The following is a 24,587-nucleotide window of genomic DNA, read 5'->3' as shown; positions in this document are numbered from 1 at the left end:
GTAGAATTCATTAAGCATGAGGGGATATGGTACATTTTGTTGTCACTTTGCTACCCCAGCCTCAGGCAGAAAGCACAAAATTATCTAACCATTTGAGGACAAAGGTGGAAACATATACCGCTAAAACCCAAGGTACACCGACCTGCCACTTTGTGCTGAAAACAACAGCACCCCTTGCTGGGGAGAAGGCTTTGGTCAGCTCAGCAGGGACAGTAGCAAGGGAAAAAAGCCCATGGAAGACCCAAGAAACTGTAAGCAATTTAACACATAAAATCACCACCCTCTCCCTAAGGGGGAAGAAAATCTTTATGACATTTTCAACTTTTCAATGATTCCACATGGGAAGCATTTTATTTTATTTATTTACTTATTTGCATTTGGGAAGCATTTTAAAACATGAATGAATTTACAAGGAAATTTTTCAGAAAAATCCTTTTTTGACTAAAATGAGGTACACCCTATTGAATATGCACAACTGTTTTCAGGAGCCCTGATTTTCATACTTTGAAAAATACTGTTACAGGGCATCAACACTGCTCAAACACAGGGGACCCAAATATTAAAATCATACTTGAACCTTAGGTCAGGGGAACCTGAGCAGCTCAATGGGTTAATCATCTGCCTTCGGGTCAGGCCATGATCTTGGGGTCCTGGGATGGAGCCCCACGTCAGGCTCCCTGCTCAGCGGGGAGCCTGCTTTTCCCTCTCTCACTCTCTCCCTCTATCAAATAAATTAAGTAATTAAATATTTCCTAAAAAACATTAGGTCACTTATTTTTTTCCTTCTGGCAGAAGTATGTGCACACATGTGGCTCAGCATTTTCGAGCAGGAGGAAAACTAAGGATTTTTAGCCTATAAACATAAGTTCTCAAGTTTCTTCACCATGATTCACAGTCTATTTGCAACCTAAGGGGATTGATCTGCTGTAAGCCTAGGGGTCGTGTCCTTTACAGCCAATGCTCTGGGAGTCACCATCACGCCTGTGTCAATTCCGATGTTTCCATGACACTGTCACAGCCTTCTCTCCTGGGTGCATGTAATGGCTTAGAGGCAGTCTAAGGAAAAGTTCTTCAGGGTTTCTGGGACAAAAGATTCTAGAAAATAATGATTTATTGAAGTTCTCATGATCCTTAAAATAAGGTAATTCAGAATCTTACAAAGGCTAAATCATAACAAACTCAATGTCATCATCACTGAAATTAACCAAAAAATCGCAAGTCTTCATTTTTGATGCATAATTTTAGTCCTACAAGGAATTTTCATGAGTAAATCCTGCCAGATTTCCAAGCCAAAGCTTCACTTTTAAAACACATCTTCATCAAGTGATCAAGATTATCTAAATTGAACTCACCTCTTTATGCTTGGGTAGGCAAATGGAATACTACGTTACTATTAATGCAAAGGGATTTATTTTCAGCTCTGACCTTCAAAAGTCTGAAAAGCTGCACACCAAGGTCAACATCAAAAAGAGAAAGGAGGTGGGGAGGAAGCTGGTAGTTGTTTTCAAAGTGATCTCTGTCCAACCTCATTAATCAGTTTTTCCAGTCAGTAAATGCAGATACAAATAATAAAAAGCCTTATTACAAATTATTATTTCCCAAATTACAGAGAAACTGTAATTTGGCTCATTGTTTAGAACTGTCTAAAGACATTCTAACTCATCATTTCACTCCTTTTTAATCTCCCATTGGGTTTTGCACTGTATGGCTACATAACAATAACAGCTAATATTTATTGGGTATTTTTCATGTTGGGCACTAGTCACTATTCTGAACACTTATATAGCCAACTATGAAGTGGGTGGTATTATTATCTTCATTTCACTGATGATGAAACTGAGGTACAGAGTTAAATAACTTGCACAGGTCATCATTTAGTAAATGTTAGAGTCACAAGATAATAATTATTAATACTTCATAGCACTTCAGGATTTTGTAAGTTTTTTCAGCCATTATCTCCTTTGAGCTTCACAATGCCTGTGATATTGATGGAATAACATAGCAACAGTTTAATTTGACAAATGAAGAAGGAAGGCTCCAAAATACTGACTTTTCCAAACCAGGACATGAAAGCGCTAGAACAGGAATCCAGATTTTCTGAGTCTGTATTCTCTCCTTTCTCCCACAACACAGGCTGCCTTTTTTTTTAATTGGAGACACTGAATACAAGTATTTTCATCAAGCACTGATTATCTCTCAAAGTAAAACTCTAGATTTCTCAAAGCATACTTCTAGATCCACATGGTTATAATTTTGTCTCATTCACCCTTTTATCCCCAGCATGGAGTGCAGTGCCTGGCACAGGGTAGACTGAGTCTGAGTATTCTCAGACCCTCTTCCTCTTCCTCCACCAAATTCATTCCTCTGTGTTCACGCTACCTTGCCACCCTGGACTGGCTTCAGGAGACACAGCCTATCTTCACATGTCATCACTTTGAGGAGACCAAAGTCTATGTAAGACCACACTCTTCCACAATCCAACACCCAAGAAGATATGACAACTCTGAGCTTTATCTTAAGTTGCATGCCAAAACCCGGTTAACGACGGCGGCAGTCCACCTTCAAGACGGCTCCCAGGGACCTCTGCTTCACACTACTCACACTCTTATATAGTCTCCTCTCAGACCAAGGTGGGCTGGTGTGACCAACAGAATATCGCCGAAGTAAGAAGAGGTTAAAAAGACTGTGGCTTCTACCCTGGGCTTTCTCTCTCTCTACAACTACCTGCCTTGGAGGGAAGCCAGCCACCACGCTATTAAGAACACTCAAGAACCAACAGAGGGCTGCCACATGCACATGAGTGAGCCTAGAAACAGCTCCACCACCCCAGGTGATTGATGCCTCACTCACAGCTTGAGTCCCACCTCATTGGAGACACTGAACTAGAATCATTCAGCTAAGCTGCTCCTGGATTCCAGATCTACAGAATCTGTAGGTGATACACGTTTGTTCTTTAAGCTGCTGACTTTTGGATGGAACACACCACACAGCAATAGGTAACCAACACAGGGACAAAACCTGCTATCCGCTGGCATAAGACTTACCATCTCAATGGTCACCCCCTACATAAACACACACTTGTTGTGAAGATCCAGACAACAAGCTGCTCCAATGTTAAGGTGCTTATTTCATGATGTACTGCCGCCGACCTGCCCAGGGGTGACGCATAACACATGGTATATGTTCTGTATCACCTTGCTGGAATCTGAAAAATTTCAAATCTTGAAACACACCTGGCCCCAAGAGTTTCTGATAAGGCACTGTGAGCTGTGTTCACTTTTTCTAAAACACCTTTTTTTATTAACCCCACCTTGGCATATTAGAAACATCATTTCTTAGAATAATTTATTTACCTCTTAGAATACCCACCACATAATAACTTATTACTTGGTTATAAATGGTCTTGTCTTCAGCCTATTGTTTTATACGTTAATGTTCAGCTTTCCAGCTCAAAGTTAAACTTGTTACAGGCAAGAGCCCTCCCTCTATTTTATACTCAATGCCAGAAATCCTGGACGCTATGGGGTACACAGCAAGTTCGGAATACATTCTTGTAGGATTGAGTTCACAAAGCCATACCAACAATTACAGATACAGGGTACTGGTCCAGACCCCCATATACTCTCACACTCAAAAACCTATTTATCTTCAAATAACTGCCTCCAGAACATGATGTAAAAACAGTGTCTGAAAGGGGAAGGGGGAAAAAAAAAAGGCTGGCTCTCTGAGGAATTCTGGAAAATATGCACATCCTCCAAGTGCCCTTGTAAACAGCTGCAGACACATGAAATAATCATTATCAAGGGAAAAGATCTATTAGCCTCCTGACGATTGGCCCATCTGAAACCTTTCAACGAAAGAGCAATTTTACCTTTCTGCTCTCCTCCCTTGCACCCTCCCTCGGGCAGGAAAAAGGGTCACTAATCAGTTTTTAATTTTCTTTCCTGAAGAGATATTCAGAACAGAGCTGTAAGAACTCAGCATAGAAGCTTTACAAAATAAAGACAAGGAAGAACTCCAGACCTTTTGGATAAATAAGTGTTTCTTTTAAAGCCAAAAAATTAAAATGCAATGTGGTAAGTGTCTCTCTGGAAAGAAATAAGATTCCTTGAGACAAAAGGGTCTCTCCCGCATACGATCTCCCTAAAAAGAGTGCCACAAATCCACATTCTAAGGGAAATCAGGCCAAATCATAGCCCTATCAAGATTTGATTTGAGGAGGAGGGAGGTGGGTAGAGAGGGGGTTGGAACCTGGGAGGAGGTGGGATTGGCAGTAAACCTAAGCGATTTTCAATCAGTTCTGACCTCTTCCTTTATAAACGGCTCCCAGCCCTTCCTCTCTTGCGTGCAGCCAAGAAACCAGGGGTGGATGAGCACTGAGAAAAGGACCAGATGGGAAACCGAGAAACAGGATTCTAAGGACTCTCTGCTGGGCTCTAGGAAATCACTGCCCTTCACTGGAGTCCCTCACTTACAGAATGAGAGGACAGGATAAGACAGTTCTGAATGTCCAGCCAGGTCTAACTCTATTATAAGTGAGATCCAGTCTGCTGTAATTCACATCATGTCTTCGACATCCTCCCCCTGGTGTCTGCGGCATATTCTGACAGCATCTTGGGGCTGCATCAAGTGAGGCCATGTGACCACACAGGTTTGGTATAGAGAATCAGATGGCAAAAGAATGAGTGGCTGGCAGGAAAAAGCCATGACAAGTAGAAACGAGTTTGTATGGAAGATTCTGTCTTGCTATGGCATTATCCAGATTCTAGACATCTGAGATTTTCTTCACAGAGGGAACTGCCCATAGCCTGCATTTCCACTGGGATTTTTCAAAGGTTTGAATACTACCAACTTGCAAATCGTGTGACCCAGACAAAACTGCCAAGTTTACATGACACCAGTTTCAGTACCACTAAGATTTGTTACAACTGTCCTCAGTCAGGGGGTGTTAGTCCAATTCCATACAGCCGTAGCTGCTTCCTAGGCTTGAACCTTCGATTCTCCTAGGAGTTCCAGGTTAAAAGGAAGGCCCAGGGGAGAGGGATGGCGTTCACAAGTGGTCCTCTAGCCATCTGTGTTATTTTCCATGTGTAGTGCACTTCTCAGGACAAATCTCTAGCAATTTCTCAGTATGTTTCAAGGGAATAGATAAAAACCACACACCTATTTAAATATTAACTTATCTAACATGCTACACCTTCACTTATCAAAACTAACAAAATTATTCATGAAACATGCAAATGTCCTTTTCCTGGCCTTCTACCTAGTGTTGACAGAAAGAGTAAACAAGAATCAAAGGTAAATCCTTTTTACACAATGTAAGCAGCAACAGTCAAAGGCTGCAGAGAACAGTTTTTTAAAAATCTAAATATTCAACCAAGTTTCAAGTTACAATAGAAGCAGCAACAACTTCACTAACACAATCCTTCTATCAGTCCTTCAGGTATGACAAATACTGAGCACCACCAGGTGCCTGACACCCTTCTAGGTTCTTGAAGAGTTGACAGTGGATAAAACAAACAACGTTTTACTGCCCCCATGACGTTTATAGGATTTTTTTTCCATAATATTACATATCAAATTTATTTTAACTGGGAGTGTTTCTTTGCTAAATGACAAACACCTACTACCTTGCCAAGGAACTAATAAAAATAAATAGGACACATAAAAATAGGCATGTATATCAATGGAATTGAACTGACAATGCAGAAGTTAATCTTCACATTTATTGTCAATTTTTTTAAAGATTTTATTTGAGAGAGAGAGTGTGTATAAGTGGGAGGGAAGGGCAGAGGGAAGAGAGAAGCAGACTCCGTCTTGAGCAAGGACCCTGACCCGGGGCTCAATCCCAGGACCCTGGGATCACAACCTGAGCTGAAGGCAGATGCCTAATCGACTGAGCCACCCAGGTGCCCCAGTTGTCAACTGATTTTTTATAATGGTGCTGAGACAATTCAATAAAAAATAGGCATGGAGCTACGGGTTTCACATGTAGCACCTCAGAATAAGGTGGAAAACCTCACCCTAATTTTACAGACGAGGAAGCAGACTCTAAGAGGGTGAGTGACTGGCCACCCACACCTCTCAGACAGCCAGCATCTCTTTAAGCAGGACTGGAAGGGAAGATATTGCAAACCAGAATTCAGAACGAAATTTATTAGGAAATAATAGATCATATATAACTATCATTTATGGGGCAACTTTTGATCCTGTGTGCTCAAATTCCTATAGTCATCCTGCAGCAGCCATCATGCCCCCCAGCTTACAGATGAGGGAATGGAGCCCATCCCAGGAAAGAGTCACTTGGTCAGTCACAGGGCAGAGCAGGGTTTGAACACAGGGCAGGAGTGGGGAGAAGGGAGAGGCTGAAGGTAACCACGCAGCACCCAGGTTAGAATGCTAGTTCAGGTGTGACACATGAGGGCCAGGACTAAATTGGGAACAGTGAGAATGGTGGAGAAAAAACAATTTGTTGAGTGACAATTAAGGTGACAAAGGCTCTAAGATTGCCTCTCAGACTCGGCTCAGAATGAAGAACAAGGTGAGACCTGAATGGTTTAAAAATTCCAACGGTCTTTGTGGGCTAGCTCCGGATCCTGACCGTCACTTGCGTCACTGTATGGAAAAGCGGCATTCTGAGCAAGGTACTTTCTACCCAGCTTCTGGGACACCACCCCCACAAAGTTGGGAACCCCTGGCATTATTAATTATGTTTTCTCATGTGCTTAGATGGGTCATTTCTAAGCCATCTGTTGCTACATTTTGTTCGCTGGTCCGTCTCGGTCAGCTAAGTCCTCCCCCACCATCTGCCCTTTTGGTTATGGTCCATGGGGGCCAGCACTCAGCACTTCCTGCTTTTTCTTGCCTGCCCATGGCTCTCTTATCCTAACCTCCTCCTGGTATGTCAATATCCTTGAAAACAAAGTTCTCACACATTTGGAAACCACTACCAGGCCCTTTCACGTCTTCAGTGATTATTCGGAAAACCTCTGGGGGAGCCATCTCAGCCTTTGGGGATCTCCTAGCAAAGGGTTTAGTTACAGAGTAATGTGCAAATAAGCAGCACTAAGGAACAGTGACCGTTCCACTTAAAAAAACAGGAACTACATACATGGCTCAGAGGACACAGGAATGCAATTTACATGTTTTAGAATGGTATCTTAGACTCACCGAAGTCTAGTTACAGGCGCTTTAAGTCACAAACCAAAATTGGCTGGTTCCTGACCTTAGCACACCTAGGCTATACCTAAACGAGTAATGACAGATGCTTGGTTAATTTTCATATAAGAAACTTATAAACAAATCTTGTGAGGCAGAAGAAAAGGGCGATCACTCTTCACATCCCCAAGCAGGCTTGATGAGGAGCATTACATATGAGCTAAACTTGCGGCTAAAATATTGGAGACAAAGCTCAGCCAAAAGTAGCCAATCTCAGGGAAGCTGGAAGGGCATGGTAAATCTAGTCTCTGACTTGTTGCATCTGTAGCTGGCCTGTGGAAAAATATCCCATGCATAGGATTGAAAAACGTATCATGTGTCATAAAAAATATAATATTTAATTTACTGACACGATCTCTGCCATTAAGCCTTAGAGCAATGTCAGATGAGGTTGATGCAACTTCAAGAGTAAAATGGGGCGGAGGGGTAAAGCAAGATTAAAAAGTACACAGATGGTCCCTGGTGGTGTAAACCCACCCTGTGAAATCAACTGACCATCCTCTCCAATGGTTTACAGAATAGGAGACTGGGAAGAAAAAGAAACTCCTGGGTGAGGATCTATTATCCATTCTAGAAACATGTCCTTCTTGCAAAAGACTCTCAAGTTGTAAGGGGAAAGTTACACTTTTTAAAAATAGAGAGACAGGAAAGACTTCCTCCTGACCTCTAGGATACAAAAAGGGTGTGCTTCGTGTGTTCTGGAATAGCAGCTCATCAGCTCTTGGGCGTGCTGTGTGCACTCTGCCCACCGCGCCGTCTCATTTTCTACCCATTATCAATATAAGAATTAGAGTATCTTGGCAACAGACTTTTCACAGCAAGGTTTACTTTATTCTAGGATCTTTTCTAGTAGAAATAAAATGGCAAAAGGACCTCATTATCCATAAGATTTTCAATGTGGCCTGTTCCAGCTGTAACATGCCTTCTGTTCCTCTATTCAAATGACAGTTAATAAGCATCTTCTGTGTGAGGCGTACCACACAAGCTGCTGGGGGACCAAAGGTAGGGACTCACAGACTCCTGGAAGAGACAGATATGTCCAGAAATGATGCTTGCAACGCGACAAGGGAAGTGCCGGAACAGGGTGTGTGGGAAGTCCTGGCTGGCACTTCACTCTGCCTGGTCAGCCTGAATTGAAGGCTTCCTGGCAAATAGCACACTTGATTCCAGTCTTAGAAGATGAGTTCAGATGAGTGTGTCCTTTGGGAAAGGTAAGAGGGTACACCACTTGGCGAGAATCAATGCATAAACACACAAGAGTCTGGTACGTTTGGGCAACTGAGCATTTCCGTGTGCCCACGGAGCAAGTCAACTGTGTAGGGCCTCAGAACTGCTATAGGTCTAGAGCAACCAGGCTGCTAACATGAACAATGAAGTTCGGAATTTGTGCCTATTGCCTATCAGGAGACAGGTTGCAAAAACAGTTGTCATGACTGGGCAGAAGGTGCTATTGGCATCTCCTGGGTAGAGGCTAGGAATATGGTCATCCCCCAGTGGATGGGACAACTTCCCAACGAAGAACTGCCCAGCCCAACTCTGAGATACAACTGGACACAAACTATCAAAGAGTTTTGCATTTTCTTTCTAAGCATCTTAATAAAAATAACCACTATCCATGTGGCTAATTGACAGAAGAGTCTAGACTTTCATCTCTACAGTTTATATTTAACTTTATCACCACCTGCAATGGTCAGAATATTGTGCCCTTAAAATTCATATGTTGGAACCCTAACCCCAAGGAGTCGGGCCTTTAAGATTACTGGTCTTATAAAAGAAGGCCAAAAAAGCTCTATAGCCCCTTCTGCGATGGGAGGATACAAGTTTTTCACCCAGAAAAGGGCCCTCACCTAACTATGCTGGCACCCTGATCTCAGATTTCAGCTTCTAGAACTATGGGAAATAAATTTCTCTTGTTTATAAGCCACCCAGCCTGTGATACAGATTATAGCAGCCCAAATGGACTGAGACAATATCCATGGTCAAAGGAAAAAAAAAAAAAAAAGCTCTGCATAATTTTTTTTTCCAGTAAGCTCTATTTCCAACATGGGACTTGAACTCGTGACACCAAGATCAAGAGTCATATGCTCCTCTGACTGAGCCAGCCAGTGCTTCCTCAAAGCTCTACACTAGTTGAAGTTTAGTTCAAAGTCAGTTGAAGCTTAACATTACAGAATTCAAGAACACTGATATTAACAGGGCTAAAAAAAAGTACAGTCCAGGGGCGCCTGGATGGCTCAATGGGTTAAGCCTCTGCCTTTGGCTCAGGTCATGATCCCAAGGTCCTGGGATTGAGCCCCACATCGGGCTCTCTGCTCAGCAGGGAGCCTGCTTCCCCTCTCTCTCTGCCTGCCTCTCTGCCTACTTGTGATTTCTGTCAAATAAATAAAAATCTTAAAAAAAAAAAAAAGTACAGTCCACCAAAAAACAATGAAATTATGAGCACTTGGTGAAGGACAACCATTACGGGGCCAACAATGTTCCTCCCTTAAATTATTTTTAAATCACTTTCAAACCATGGATGATAAATGGTATTTTTAATCTTTTTTTTTTTTTCAAGGAAAAAAGTTACAAAATTGAGGGGACTTTACAGTTTGAGGATCTTGATAAGGCTGTATTGTAGAACTGAAATTTGCTAAGAGAGTAGAACTAATGTATTCTCAACAACAACAGAAAGTAATTATGTGAGGTGATGGATGTGTTCATTACCTGAATGGTGGAATAGTGGGAATCCTTCTGCAAATTCTATCTTCTATCAAATCATGCCGTACAATTCAATCTAATTCCATTTGTTAATTATACCTTTACAAAGCTGAAAAAATACTTTGAATCATTTTAAAAACAAAAAGATATCTGAAAGAGCATTTATGTAGTAGTCCATCTTCAACAGCCACAATCAAACAGATAATCCTATTTGAATTTCTGAAACAAGTGGCAGTGTTGGTGAGGGAGGCTTCTATCCCAGTCATGTCTAATTTACCAAACCATCAAGACCCACACCCAACCTCACATTGACAGAAATGCTGGTGTATGGTTACTTACTTCAACCTACGTTTATGAAGTCCCTGACTCTATACCTTATGAGGTTGATATTAGAAGACATAGGTATCCACATATATATTTAATACGATTTATGAAGCACTGGTGCTTTTCACTGTGTTCCAATCTTCTTAGATGTTTTCTTCACCGGTCCAAATGGACTGGAAATGACAATCCTTGGTAAGTGAGATGCAAATAATTTAAATCCCAACCTTGTAACTGCTTTTCTAGGTTATTAGGAAGTTTCTGATCAAAACATCAAAACTGACAATATTTCCTCAGAAACCTCAGGATGATTAGGAAGAAACTTCACTTAGAAGGTAATGAGTAAATTGCACACTTCAGCTGTGTGAACTGTGTATGTCAAATAATGCCTTTTTAAAAAGTTAATGGAATTTCCATCTTGCCGTCATATTGGTTTCATTAATTTAGTCAAATACAACAAGGGAAAAATGAGCACCTCGGTGTTTATTACATCAGTGCTCGGAGCACAAAATCCTCACTGAAATGAAATTATTAATCTAGTTCACATTTGCAGCAGGAATTCTGAGGACTAAATTTATAATCAAACCCTGCGATTTTTCCCCCCCTGGAAAAACTTTTGCTAATCGTTTGACAACGTATTCAAGTAGTTTGAGCCACAATCAAATTTTGTTTTCTCAGTGAACAAAAAGTAAGATCTCTACCTCCTCCAGCACAAAGAACTACAAAGGACATAACAAAAGTTTCCCTGAACAAACATTACTCAAAAAACCAGAAGACCAACCACAGCAGAAATTCTTAAACAAACAATAGAGATAGCAGCATAGAACAAACAACTAAAAACTATTGTGGGGGTCAACACAAAACCAATAGCTTTCGGTTTATATAAACTTGGGTTCTTAAGTCTTGGATAAGGCTCAAATTATAAACTGCATGTGAAAAGACCTCCCACTTGTCAAGGTGAGGTTACCTCTAAGGCAAGTTAAGAAGCAAATTTCTATATAACATTAGTATGAATACAAATACATTGTGTTTTATTTTTTAAACAGAAAATTATTTTCCATTTAAATACTATTCATCTTGACATAGATGATGTCTAACTATTGTCTCCAGGCTGAAATGCTTTCCATGGGAGCAAACACATCAATTTTTTTTCTAGTTGATTAAAGACTTCTAGATAAGTTGCAGAAAATCACTTCATGACTAACTTCAATTTGTAATTTGGTGCTTAAACAAATCTAAAAAGTGTTTTTCAAAATGGCACACAGAAAAAATGTTTTACCAACTTTCTCTCATATTTCTTCTGCCTTAATTCACTACAATTAATTTTTTCAGCTCACAATGCATTATTATAAGAGTAATACAAGCAAATTCTTAAGTAAATACTTAGGAATCACTAAAATCCTATCAGTAAAACCCATGCTTCCACGAAGGGACGAAATAAGTGAATAATTTTAATGCAAAATTAACTATCTTCATTTCATTTAAGATAGAATGTGGAAAGGGTCATCTCAAAATGTTAGGAAATACTTTTGAAAAATAAGATTTTTCTATTTTAATTTCAGAAGTAAAATGGGCTAATTGATGTCATATGCTTAACTTTCATTTTATTTTCATTAATTATGAAAATAAAAGTTACCAAGTATACTATCCTGGGGAAAACACCATAATAGTACCTATTGACTATTTCATTTACATTTTAGTTGACAATTTCATTTACAAACTAAAGTAGGAGTTAAAATGCCAAATATGTACAGAATAATAATATACACATATCTATTCAATGTTTGAATAGCATCTACATATGAGACGCTATTCGTGCATTATTCCATTTATAAATACACATATGTCTTTAATTTAGTACATACCACAAGTAGATAGGTGCTTAACACATGCATTTAATGGTAGCCTGGTAGTTACAGATAATGTGGTTAACTTCAGCAGACAACATCTGTGTTACACATATGGCCATCAAAATAATTGTGGCATGCTTTTGTGACACTGAAAGAGGCCAAGCCTGTTGCAAAATGATTACTTCCAACAAAAGCCTGCTTAAATTATCATTTAGTTAAATGGCATATACTCCAAATAACAGCATTATAAAGTTGCTATTGCCTTCAAATCACTCACCAATTTCCAACATTCATTTGTAAAACAAGATAAGCACCATCAGGTTATAAAAAGTAATTATGGATCAGGATTTTTTTATTCATGTTTCTTTGACAAAATTATTCTATTTGATCCCAAGTCTTGGCTGCTCCCCTGACAGAATAATGTACGTGCTCCACAGCTGACAGCGGTATGGCTTTCATGATTAAATAGGAAGCTCACACTCCAGATGACTTTAGACCGTGCACTTTAGAAAGATTTGTTGTTTTAGTATCAGATCATCCATTATGTTTTTCTAATTGTTTCTTTCCCCAAGCCAAAGAGAATCTCTGTATTATCAAAAATTTATGTTTTGTGATTTTTGCCTATTTGCACAGTACACCAAAGAATGCTACATCCTCTTGGAAAGTCCCCCCTATGCCCCCACCCCGGTTTCATGGGGGGAGGGAGGGAGTGGAACATAAAGAAAAGCTGGAAGTATAAAGTATGAAAATATGAAACACCCTTTTCCAGGAGTCCTTTATTGGCCTTGAGGGGGAAACACCAAATGAGAATCTGATTGACGTTTGCTTTTTATAATTCCTGGGAGACGATGTTCAAAACAATTTCCAGGGAAGAAAGGGTTAACTTTATCTTGTGGTTTTAATTGATCACTTTTGCCCCCATCTCCTGCTTAAGAATGACACCTGTGAAATTAGAATTCTGTGCACCAGAAATGGTGACCTCAAAGCTAAAGCTTTTGGCCAGTAACAGTTACTCTAGTGTACAGAAAGCTGTGTAAAAACTGATTCACACAAGGAAATGCCGAGGGCCTGCGCCATTGGGATTAACTTCTGACATACAAGACTAGAAGACGACACTGGCAGCTCTACGGGGATGGAAAGTGGGGGGCAATAATGGGGAGGAGGAGCGGTAGCCCTTCACTGGACTCAGCTGCGAAGGTTATTTAAATGGCTCCGGCCATTTAAATATGAAAAAAAGAAACAAAACAAAACGCTCCGAATTCGGACCACCTTTGGGTAGTTAACGTTGTAGCAAGAGCAAAACAAGCGCGCAGGCGCGTCCGGCAGGTTGTCAACCATAAACATAAGAACTCATCAAAATTAAGGAAGTGGATCTCTGCAATCTCCCACAGCCTGGGTTCTCCAGGTTAATAGCAGTAATTGCATTTTAATGGCCTACAAACGGGCGCAAAGTTATGTACCGAGGCGCTCTGAGAGATGTTTCCTTAAACGTGGGGATAAAACCAGTTCGCTTGGAGACTGGAAATTATTTTCCGTCCAAACGTAGCATTACCCAACTACAAACCCAGGCACCGTCACCCGGTAAACGTGTTCCAGCGAGTGAACTATATGTTCACTGCCCCATGACCCTAAGAGAGGAAAAAAAAAAAAAAAAAAAAAACCTTCGACAAAGCCAAGGGAAAATCGTGCCTTCAACACGGTAGGCAGCCGGCACATTCGGTTCTGCGCCTCTTTGGAACTGCGGGGGCCTTAGATGCTCTGGGAGGAAACCGGTGCTGGGAAGAGTTTTGGTCTCCGTTGCAGGACTGGGGGTTGCACCTGAAGAGTGGATGGCGGACTACCCTCTGAGACACGAAACTTACTTCCCTTTATGAAGAGACTCCAAGTCAATCCCCGCGGACCCGTCCACCCTGTACCTGAGCGCGGGGCAGCTGCGGCTCCTTCCCAGCGCGCGGAGAGCAGGCACCGGCCGAGACCCTGACAGCCCTCAGACAAAGCCGCGGACCCCCCAGCCTGCCCGGCTGCCGACCCCCACCCCCACCCCCGGGACACGCCCCCGGCCCGCGCCTACCTTGATGCCCTGCTGCTGGGTGGTGAGGGTTAACTTGGATTCATTCAGAAGCAAAACTTCGCAGTAAAATTCTTCCGGAACAGCGCAGAAGCAGCCCATGTCGGCTGTGGCCGTTTCTCCAGTCAGGAGAGAAAGCTGCGACCAAGGCGCCGAGCCGCCCCCTCCTCTCAGGCGCGAGGCATTAATTTATTGTCCGCGCCGCTGCCGGGGCGAGAGGACCGGTTCCCGGCGGAGTCCCGGGCCACGCGGACGAGGCGCCCGGCGCCGGCTGGAGGTAAGAAGAGCGGAGAAGCCGGGGGAGTCAGCGCCCGGGAGCCGCCGGGGAAGCGCCGGCGGAACTGAGCGCGGAGGGCGGCGGCGCGTCCCCGCGCATCCTGCGGCTCGGGCTCCTCCGAAGGCGGGGGCGCCGCGGCCCCTCCCGCAGTCCTGGGGACGACAAAAGTCGCCTGGCAATGGGGGCAAGAAACAGGAAAAGGGAGGGACGCGAGCTCGAGGCCCTCCCCAGACGAGAAAACCCCTGGGAGCTGTGCAGTCCCCTTCGGCTCAGCCCGCCCGGGGCACGGCCGCGACACTCGGCCTCCCCTCCCCTGCGGAGTCCCTGGAGGGCTTGACTTCCAGCCCCGACCCCACCCCGCAGCCCCCGGTCCCGTCCGCCGGTTGGGAATCCTCGGGCGTTCCTTTGTGTCAGGGGTACCCACGACGCCCCAAGTCCCAGTGCAGGGCCAGTGGCGAGGGCCGTCACTCAGTCAGCTACCGCCGCCACCCCATCCCGTGGGCACCCAGCCGTCCGAAGAGTGTCGGAAAGGGCCGCGGGCTCCTTACCGAGACTGGCGAGCGCAAGTCAGCTCTCGGCGGGGCACGGCTCCCGTCTGGGGACCCTGGAACTCATCGTGAGGGTCTGTGTGTAGCCAAGTTCAAGCTCGCTCTCCGAGAACGCCTTGCGGTGACGGCGGAGTGCTGCTCCTCCGGGAGATTCTGAGAAGTGGGCAGTCGGAGGGCTTGCGGGCGCGCCGGCGGGCGGAGAAGCGGGAGCCCAAGCTGGGAACGCGCCGGCGGGCGGATGGGGGTGTGCCCTGGGCGCGCAGGCCGCGGCGGCTCCCGGGAAAGTTCTCCAGGCGGCGCGAGGGGAGGCGCCCCGGGCGGGAGCAGCCCAGGTACTGCTGGGCTGGGCCCCGGCGTCGGCAGAGAGCCCTGGAGCGGAGCGGGGACCCAGAGGCCGGGAAGGGGCGCCCCTTCCGGGCCGGGGTCCCAGCTAAGGGCGGAAGGCGGAGCGGAGGTGGTCGAACCGCGAGGTGCGGGCAGGTCGGCACGGGAACCCGCGCGCCGCACCCTGGCCGCCCAGCTGTCGGGAGCGCTGGCCCTGCTGACCGTGTGGGTTTCCCTGGGAGAAAGGAGGGTGGCTCCAGGAAGACCCGGCGCAGTTCTGCTCGGACCCTGGCGTTCGGCGCTCCCAGTCCCACGCCCTCCGCGCGACGGGCCGTGTCCAGGACTGGCGGGCACAATAGCTCTGAGGCTGCAGTGACCCCTGGTGGGTCCTCGTGTCCGTGCACGAGCAGCAGAGGCTGAGCGCCGGATGAGGCCAGAGCCCCGCTGGCCTTCGGAGCAGGTGCAGTCTGTGTTCTCCAGCTGGGAACCAGCAGCGAGTCAATGCAAGTAGAAGTCAGAGCTGACGATGGGGGTAGAACGTGGGGCAGGGTTGACGGTAAGCCTCCCAGAAAACTTCTCTACTTCATATTGTGTATTAGAAAGGGCAAGAGCTTTCGCATCTCAGTTTTGAGTTCCCTCTTCTACCACTTATAAGGTAGGTAGTCAAAACTCACAAAATTTGCTTAAAATCTTAAATATTTAAAGAAAAAAAAATACTGGCAGCCGCAGCACAGTAGATGGAAATGAACAATTTGCAACTTTGGAGGGAGTTTCCTTCCATAGTCATTTGCCACAAAGGACCTTCTAAGACACTGCCTTTCCTGTTATCTCCGGCCCATCTAAACATGAATTAGCACAATGCCCAAAATGCAATAGACATAAACCCTCATGTTTAGTATGAACTTCACCTAAAGCGAAGAACCAAACGCCATTGTATCTTGTAAGGTTGCTGTGAAATTGAAACCGGTTTTTGAATTCCTAATCAAATTCTGTGTCCAACTTTGTCAGTGTTTTGCCTGACAGGATTTTCTGGATATTCTGGATTTTAACTTCTTTACTTCTGGAGGCTTTTCTGTAACTGAATGTTCCTGACATAAATTACCAAATGTGATTGAAAGGCTTCATAACACGTTTTCATTCTTTACCACAATATCCAATAGTGTCACCTGTGGTTGCAAAAACAAAAGGTAAAATCCAAGTATAACCATTTGTTTCCCAGTTTTGAGTTTCACTGACACTTGTTTTATGTCCTTTGACTTTGTTTTGTTTTTGTTTTACCTCCAATGGTAATGAAAAGGCTGGGGATCTGGGGTGAAGGCAAGGTTCTGTTCTAGGCCCCTCACAAAAGAGAGTACAAAGCCATGAATTCCCATACATATGAGAGCCCTTTCTGAGTGAAGCACTTTCTTTTCCATTTCTTTGTCAGAGATTGGAGAAAAGAAAAAAAAAAATTCTGTTTAACACAGAATTGGAGCTTCCCGGAGATAATAGGAAGATTCCACAGGTTGTTAGTTTTTGTTTTTTTTTAACAGCCTTTTTGAACTTTAATTGGCGTACAGTAAGCTGTATATAGTTTGATAAGTTTGACATAGGTGTGCATGAAACCATAACTACAATCAAGCTAGTAAATGTATTCATCACCCCCTAAAATTTCCTCCTGTACCTTTGTAATCTTTCCTTCTCTTTCCTCATCACACTTCACTCCCAGGCAACTACAGCTCTGCTTTCTGTCTCTAGATTATCTGCATTTCCTAGATTTTAATAGATATGGCATAATAGTGACAACTCTTTTTTTTTTTTCTGGTCTGGTCTGTTTCACTCAGCATAACTTAGATGTGTCTGTGTTGTTGTATATACCAACAGTCCATTCACTTGTATTGCTCATTAGTATTCCTTAATGTGTGTGGACCACAAGTCATTTATCCATTCATTTGTGTGGCTTCCAGTTTTGTATTGTTACCAATAACATAGATATTACATATCCCGCAATGAGGATCATGCCAGTCAGCTCAGGCCACCATAACAAAATGCCACAGACTGGGTGGCTAACACAACAGTCACTTTTCTCATAGTTCTGAAAGCTGGCAGTCCAAGATCAGCATGCCAGCATGGTTGGTTTCTGGTAAAACCTTTCTTCCTGGCTTACAGATGCCTGCCATCCCCCCCCCCCCAACGTGCTTGCATAACCTCCTTCTTGTTGGAAGGCGTAGGAATTAGCACAAGCCCTACACAGTCTCTTCTTATAAGGGCACTAACCCTATGGTACTAAGGCCCCACCCATATGATCTCTTCTACCCTTCTTACCTCCTGATAGGCTCTATCTCCAAATACAGTCACACTGGGGGTCAGAGCTTCAACATAAGAATTTGGAGGGACACAGTGCAGACCATAGCAAGGATCCATGTCTTTGTATGGAAATGTGCTTGTATTTATTTTGAGATTTTTAAAAAAAGAATAATTGATTGGATCATAAGATAGATAAATGGCAAAATGAGCACTGGAAAAGATGTTCAGCATCATTAGTCATTAGAGAAATGCAAATTAAAACCACTGTAAGACAGCACTGCAGGCCTGATAGGATGACTACCATACCACCATACCAAATGTCAACAAGGATGTGGAACAGTTTGAATTCTCCTGTGCTGCTGGTATGGACATGAAGTGGTACTCTAGATGACACTTCGATGGTTTTCTTAAAAACTGCACGTATACTGTCCACAGCATTTTGGAGGAAGACTTTCTCTGCCTGTCCAGAGAAAGAAATTAACAAGATACTGTTCAAACACATTTTTCCCCAGGAAAATAGTATTGTTTTCAACATGTGCATAACATAATAGAGTCTATTTAAAGCCTTGTGCCAAAGACTTTGATCTCTTTTCAGGGATTTCTAGAAAAATACTTCCTTTGGTCAAGATGACATTTTGTCATGATAGGCCTATGTAGATGAGTCAAATGACAAACAAGTTCATAGCAGATATATTATGGAAATATGTAGACCACCTGTGAAAGACTGCCCGAAAACCCAACCTAGAAGAAGCAATTTCAGTTTACATAGAGCAGGTCCCCCACCACTTGCCGAACCGTGCACTTCAAAATACCAGACAGAATTCTTCTTAAAGCACCACATTCTTTTTAGGAAGGTGTCTTTAATCCATGCCTTTCATCATCTTTTTATAATTTTACATTTTCCAAACTTCAGGAAGTTGAGTGTAATTTGAAAAAAAAAAAACCCTTAAAAACATTGATGGTAAATAATTTAATGATTTAACTACCCAGAGACAGTGCAGCAGAATCACCAGGAAGACTGGTTAAAACAGAGGGCTGGCCCCCTCCCCCAGAGTTTCGGATTCAGTACATGTGGAGTGGAGCCTGAAATTTTTCTTTTTAACAGATTCCCAGGTGATGCTCATGCTGCCAGTTTGAGAACCACTGTTTTAGAGCTTATCCTTCCAATAATAATAAATGTTGGTCCTGATCACCTATAAATAATTTTTTCAAAGGGAGTTGACTCATTCTTTACCCCCCTATTTATCTCATCCATCGAAATCATGCCTATCAAGGAAAAGAGTCTTGAAGACCCTGCCAAGGTGGTTACATCAGAGAGTCGTTTTTAAGGAAGATAAATATCCGTTTTAGTTTCAGCATACTGCTGCCAATTCTATTCAAACACCTTACTCATTTTCGTTCTAATATAGTATGTGCTCAGGCACATCCAGTTTTTAAGACCATTCTGCCTTCTGACTCACTTCATATATATGTCATTAACCTGCTATTCTCTTCTACTGAAGCCTTAGATCCCATTTACTGAAATGCCTCAAGGGTGCTACCCACATTTCAAGGGAAGACATCTCCCGAGACAACAATCTAAGCTGTTTCTTCGTCTTTGTGATCTCCATATAAACGTTCTTTGGGGTTTACCGAAAATCCTTATTTTGCAGTTTTAGTCCTTGTTGGTGATGCATTGATATGGTTTGTATTTAGTTTAAATGGTTTGGAACTTTCACTTTGAAATACCCTAGTTCCCCCTTCACTGTTCATATGTATACTATCAAAAAAAAGGAGGGGGGAGCAGGAGAACTGGTTGATAAGTCTAGTTCCTTTAGGGACTTTTTTTTTTCTTTTTTTTAGTTTTTTTTAAACAAGTGATTAAATTTGCCTGTTGGACTGAGAGATTCCAAGGACGAGCAAGAGTGGGTGAAAGGGGTTTTTTGATATATTGTTGGTGGAGTTGTGAATTGATTCAGGCTCTCTGGAATGCAATCTGTCATAAATACAGAAATTTAAATATGCATACTTTGAACCAGAAGTTCAACATCTAGGAATTTATCTTCATCAAATAACAGACACAGATATATGAACAAAGATATTTACTATGGCATGTTTATAATATTAAAGCTCTTTCAACAATCCACATACTCAGTAATGGGGAGTTGTTATATTAATTCTAGCACGTGCATGTCATAGTATTCCCAGCAGTGGGCTCCTGGGTGGCTCAGTGGGTTAAAGCCTCTGCCTTCAGCTCAGGTCATGATCCCAGGGTTCTGGGATCGAAACCCGCACCGGGCTCTCTGCTCAGTGGGAAGCCTGCTTCCTCCTCTCTCTCTCTGCCTGCCTCTCTGCCTCCTTGTGATCTCAGTCTGTCAAATAAATAAATAAAATCTTAAAAAAAAAAAAAAGAATTCCCAGCAGCTGTTAGAAAAGATGAGATGGAAGTATGTGCACTGACATGCAAAGTTTTCCAGGTAAGCAGTGAGGCAAAACAAAAACAAAAACAAAAAACCCAACTTATATAATAGTGTATATAGAAAGGTCCATTTTGGTTTGTTTTTAAAATAAAGTTTGGATTTTTTTTTTACAGTGAGCATGAATTAACTTAAATGAAGATAGATTTTTTTATATTAAAAGAAAATCACTAGTGGTTAGCAAAATGAACCTTCATTTAAAAATGAACTACTTTCCTAGGTTCTAACTGCAACTCTAAATGACTGTTTTACCCAGTTCACGTATTGTGTTGATACCCTGAAAAAGCATATCATCTTAATGTTACTGATATCAATTTACTAACCCACCTATAGAAATTTAAGGATAGAATGGGGAAATTAGCTTTTAGTTATCCTGCAATTATTGTGGTAGTATGTCAAACTAGCCATGTGACCTTAAAGAAGTCCCTTCATTTGTGCCTTGGAATGTTCTTCTACAAAGTAAGGGACGTGTATTCTGGTGCTTCTAGATCTTCATGCCAGCATGCTGCTTTCCCATTCCTTTCTTCTGGAAATAACACATTGCTCTTCTATAAGAGTGGCATTACAGGGAAAGAACAAATCACTGTAACATCTGGCAAAAAAAAAAAAAAAACATCTGAAGAAGTTGAGCTCTGAGCTCAATATCTAGCCTTCTGATTCTAAAATTAAGAAGTTGCCAAGAAAAACTGAAAACAGTCCGTCACTCCAGGGAGGGAACATGGATGGTGGTTGGTTGGACAGGAACGGAATAGAAACTTAACATTCTCTTGTATTCCTTTCTGTACATTTAGAATTTTGAATCCTATTATTCAGACATGTATTATCTAGTCATTACATAAATACTCTTGAATCATTTTAATTTTTTTAAGATTTTATTGATTTATTTGAGAGAATGAGAGCAAGAGAAAGAGACCACGAGTGGGAAGAGGGGCAAAAGTAGAGGGAGAAGCAGACTCCCTGATGAGCAGGGAGGTCAGACAGCTCTTGACATGGGGCTCAAATCCCAGGACTTTGGGACCATACCAGAGTCAAAGGCAGATGCTTAACCAACTGAGCCACCCAGGTGCCCTTAAAATAATTTTTAAATAGAGTATAGTTTATGATCCCTTTTCTTTTGATGGGCATTCATAGAATAAGAACTAGATTTATCTATGTAAAAATATCAACAGTGATTATCTTTTTGTAGAATTGTGAGTGAATTTTGTCTTCTCTGGTTTTGTTTATTTTTTATAGATTTTCTTCCATGACTATTACTTCTCTAGCTAGATAAATCTTTTTAATTTTAAGCATTAATCACATAAAATTAAAAAAGGACAATAAAGAATAAAAAGGCAGGGGGGTGCACCTGGGTGGCTCAGTCATTAAGCATCTGCCTTCAGTTCAAGTCATAATCCCAGGGTCCTGGGATCGAGCCCCACATCGGGCTCCCTGCTTGGAGGGAAGCCTGCTTCTCCCTCTCCCACTTCCCATGCTTGTGTTCCCTCTTTTGCTCTCTCTCTGTCACATAAATAAATAAAATCTTTTTTAAAAAGAAAGAAAGAAACAGAAGGGGGCCAAATTAGCACATAAGACAAAGGGGGAAGCCACAGAATCTCTATTAGCAACCATGTCACCTGACACAGACAGGTGCTGAGCTGATGGCCCATGAATCACCCCTCTTGTCTTCTCTCACTGTGAGCTGTTTCCTCAGATTAAAGCCCTCCTCTTCCTAAAACCCTCCTCTCTGAGCACCTTCACCTGCTCCTCCACTTTCATTTCATAGATCCATTTGCTACTCAGGTATCCCCTTTGCTCTTCCTTCTCCAGGAAGCTCCCCTGACTCCCAGGTCTGGTTTGGTTCCCCATCTGATCTGTATGATTACCACCCCCTTGCCAGGATGTTGTTCCTAAAATCAGGACCGTGTTTGACTTCATCACTTTTGTTTCCCCAGCACCTGTTATGGTGCTTGATAAACTGACTCTCAATGAGTAAGTGCAGACTGAATGAGGTTACTTATACTATCTTCTCTTCTCGCATGCTACAGGTACATTTCCTTTGAGCACTTTCGCCTGAACTCCATCTTGATTTTCTTCTAGAAAACTCTTACTTTCCCAGCTACCCATCTTAACCAAAAGCAACTTTTGTTGATGTAGTAATAAAGATGGAGTAATTAAAGAAAAGAAAAGGAAAGAAAAAAGTGAGAGAGAGGGTTGGGGGCACATGGGTGGCTCAGTGGATTAAGCCAACTCTTGATTTCAGCTCAGGTTGTGATCTCAGAGTCATGGAATCGAGCCCGGCACAGGCTCCATGCCCAGCAAGAAATCTGCTTGAGGATTCTCTCTCTCTCTTCCTTCTGTCCCTCCCCCTGCTCACATGCTCTCTCTCTCTCTCTCCCAAATAAATAAATAAATCTTTAAAAACCAAGAAAACAAGAGTTGCAGCTATTGCTCTATATTGAAATATGCACTTTAACCTTGAGGGTTCACATTGCTCTGTACATTACTGGGTTCTGTGGTTGGCCTTTGGATCTCAGAAGTTTTATGAGATATTTCCTTATTTTCTGTAGAAATTAACTTGAGTTTGCAATTAGGGCAATAGTAAATGCCTTAGACCTTTGTGCAAACTTATTGACCAGAGTTTATACTTAAGTTGCATTGAATAAATATTGAATGATATTAGAACTTGCCCTTGAACTGATAACCAAGACAATACTGATAAAAGAGTTGCAGTAATCTGTTCCTTTAAAGGAGCTCACTTTGAGTTGTCCAAAATGAGGAACAATCTCTAATAAATCAATTAATCTGTGTTTAGAACATGCTTTACTGAAATTATGTAGTTGTTGTCGGCGACATCATGAAACAGCAGCAAGTCATACAATTACATAGGATCTGTAGCATATGAAATCTGGAAGGAACTTTTATTTTTTAAAGATTATATTTATTTATTTGACAGAGAGAGACACAGCAAGAGAGGGAGTACAAGCAGGGGGAGTAGGAGAGGGAGAAGCAGGCTTCCCACTGAGCTGGGAGCCCGATGTGGGGCTCTACCCCAGAACCCTGGGATCATGACCTGGGTCAAAGGCAGATGCTTAATGACTAAGCCACCCAGGTGCCCCTGGAAGGAACCTTAATGATCACCTAATCCTACCGCCTAATTATTTTACAGATGAAGGGATCAAGACACAAAGAAATGAAGTGCCTAGCACTTGGCACAGTTGAGTTTGACCATAAAACTTCTGCCCATAAATCTTAATTTTTTCAAATAAATTCAAATTAATTTATATCCCCAGCCAGGACTCTGGGAAAGTATGAAATTAATTTAAACTTTGTTGTATATACATATAATGTATATATCACCAGTGTATATCTGAGTATGCTTAGTCCAGGTTATACATAGGGCAAAGTAATATTAAAGAGATTTATATCCAATTTTAATTAAATTACTGTATTTCATTGAATCTAAGATGCCACCAGTTACATTTGTAACTTATTTTACTGCTAAGAAAGAAAAACTGCCAATTAATTGAAGATACTATCAATTACAGGAGATAGCCCAATTTCAGAAATAGTAACATGGGGGAAAATGTCATCTTGAAAACTGAAGATGTATGGTACTTACTAGGACCATGTTTATACTACTCTTTTCTGCTAAAATAATCTTTTTTTTTTAAAGACTTATTTATTTATTTATTTATTTGGGAGAAAAACAGAGAGCACAGTGGAGAGGACAGAGGGAGAGAGAAAATTAAGCAGGCTCCATGCTGAATGTAGAGCCCAACACAGGCTTGATCTCACGATCTGGAGATCAAGACCTGACCCAAAGCCAAGAGTGGGATGTTCAACTGACTGTGCCACCCAGGTGCCCTGAAATAATCTATTTAATATTATTAATGTCTCTATATTTATACCATGTTCATTGGTAAATATAAGTGATGGGCACAGGTACAAATATTTTCATGTAACAGATGCAGATAAGAATGCATTATATTAAAAAAAAGAAACTTTAGTCACTAAAGCTATTAATAAATGCATAAATCTACAATTTCAGATACAATTATTATTCTTAAGTTTGTGTTATAACTCCATATCTGCTGAAATATTTTTGAGGTGGTAACTGACATGTACCATTCAGAGGATAAGAAATGATGCTCCAGAAACATATGGGAAACCTTCTAAGAGGATAAATAAATAAACGTGAGTGAAAAAATATGATACTCATTTTTCTTTTTTTCAAATCATTGCTTAAAATAATTCAAAACTCTAGCAATTATCTGGCAAAAGAAATACATTTACACACTATTATCAAGATTGTTCATTAGGAAAGAAGTTGTCAATATGAATTAAGAGCATTCATATATTTTTGACCCTGTAATTCTAGTTGTAGGAATTTATGTCAAGAGAGAAACCTCAATATTGTAATTTCTCCAAACATGTTTACTCCTTAGTTTAAAAATGCAATTAAGTCTAAATAAATTTTCAGCAACAGAAGAATCTTTAACCATACTACACAATGTGGTATTAAGTGGCCAAAAAACTCATTTACAAAATCTTTTTAATAGC

The 24,587-nt window shown here is 41.9% G+C and overlaps 2 protein-coding genes across 4 annotated transcripts in view; one reads left to right on the top strand and one right to left on the bottom strand.

The window, feature by feature from the left end:
• EPB41L4A (erythrocyte membrane protein band 4.1 like 4A) overlaps positions 1-15,607 on the bottom strand; it is a 257,238-nt gene extending 241,631 nt beyond the window's left edge. The window contains exons 1-2 of one of the 3 annotated variants that reach the window (XM_044264248.1): positions 14,983-15,607; positions 14,161-14,586 (exon numbers count right to left, since the gene is read on the bottom strand). In XM_044264248.1, coding sequence (XP_044120183.1) covers positions 14,161-14,259 — 99 coding nt within the window. In that variant the 5' untranslated portion in view covers positions 14,260-14,586; positions 14,983-15,607. Of the gene's footprint in view, positions 1-14,160; positions 14,587-14,982 lie in introns of those variants that run through there. The other 2 variants (XM_044264234.1, XM_044264239.1) reach the window with 2 other exon arrangements.
• LOC122917620 (myosin heavy chain IB-like) lies at positions 15,221-15,665 on the top strand. The gene is made up of 2 exons (XM_044265763.1): positions 15,221-15,452; positions 15,553-15,665. The coding sequence occupies exons 1-2, from the start codon at positions 15,221-15,223 to the stop codon at positions 15,663-15,665; spliced, it is 345 nt and encodes a 114-aa protein (XP_044121698.1).
• The last annotated feature ends 8,922 nt before the right edge of the window (positions 15,666-24,587 follow it).

This window comes from Neovison vison, chromosome 1, assembly GCF_020171115.1.
Source record: "Neovison vison isolate M4711 chromosome 1, ASM_NN_V1, whole genome shotgun sequence".
Classification (NCBI taxonomy): domain Eukaryota; kingdom Metazoa; phylum Chordata; class Mammalia; order Carnivora; family Mustelidae; genus Neogale; species Neogale vison.
The sequence above is the reverse complement of the archived record's forward strand: the minus strand, read 5'-3'. Positions and strand labels throughout refer to the sequence as shown.

What these genes read in the sequence shown, in the direction of transcription:
- LOC122917620 (XM_044265763.1), top strand. Translation starts at nt 15,221, where the DNA reads ATGGGGGTGTGCCCTGGGCGCGCAGGCCGCGGCGGCTCCCGGGAAAGT. An exon ending in GGAGGTGGTCGAACCGCGAG is followed by an intron (nt 15,453 to 15,552) that starts GTGCGGGCAGGT and finishes CCTGGGAGAAAG; the next exon opens with GAGGGTGGCTCCAGGAAGAC.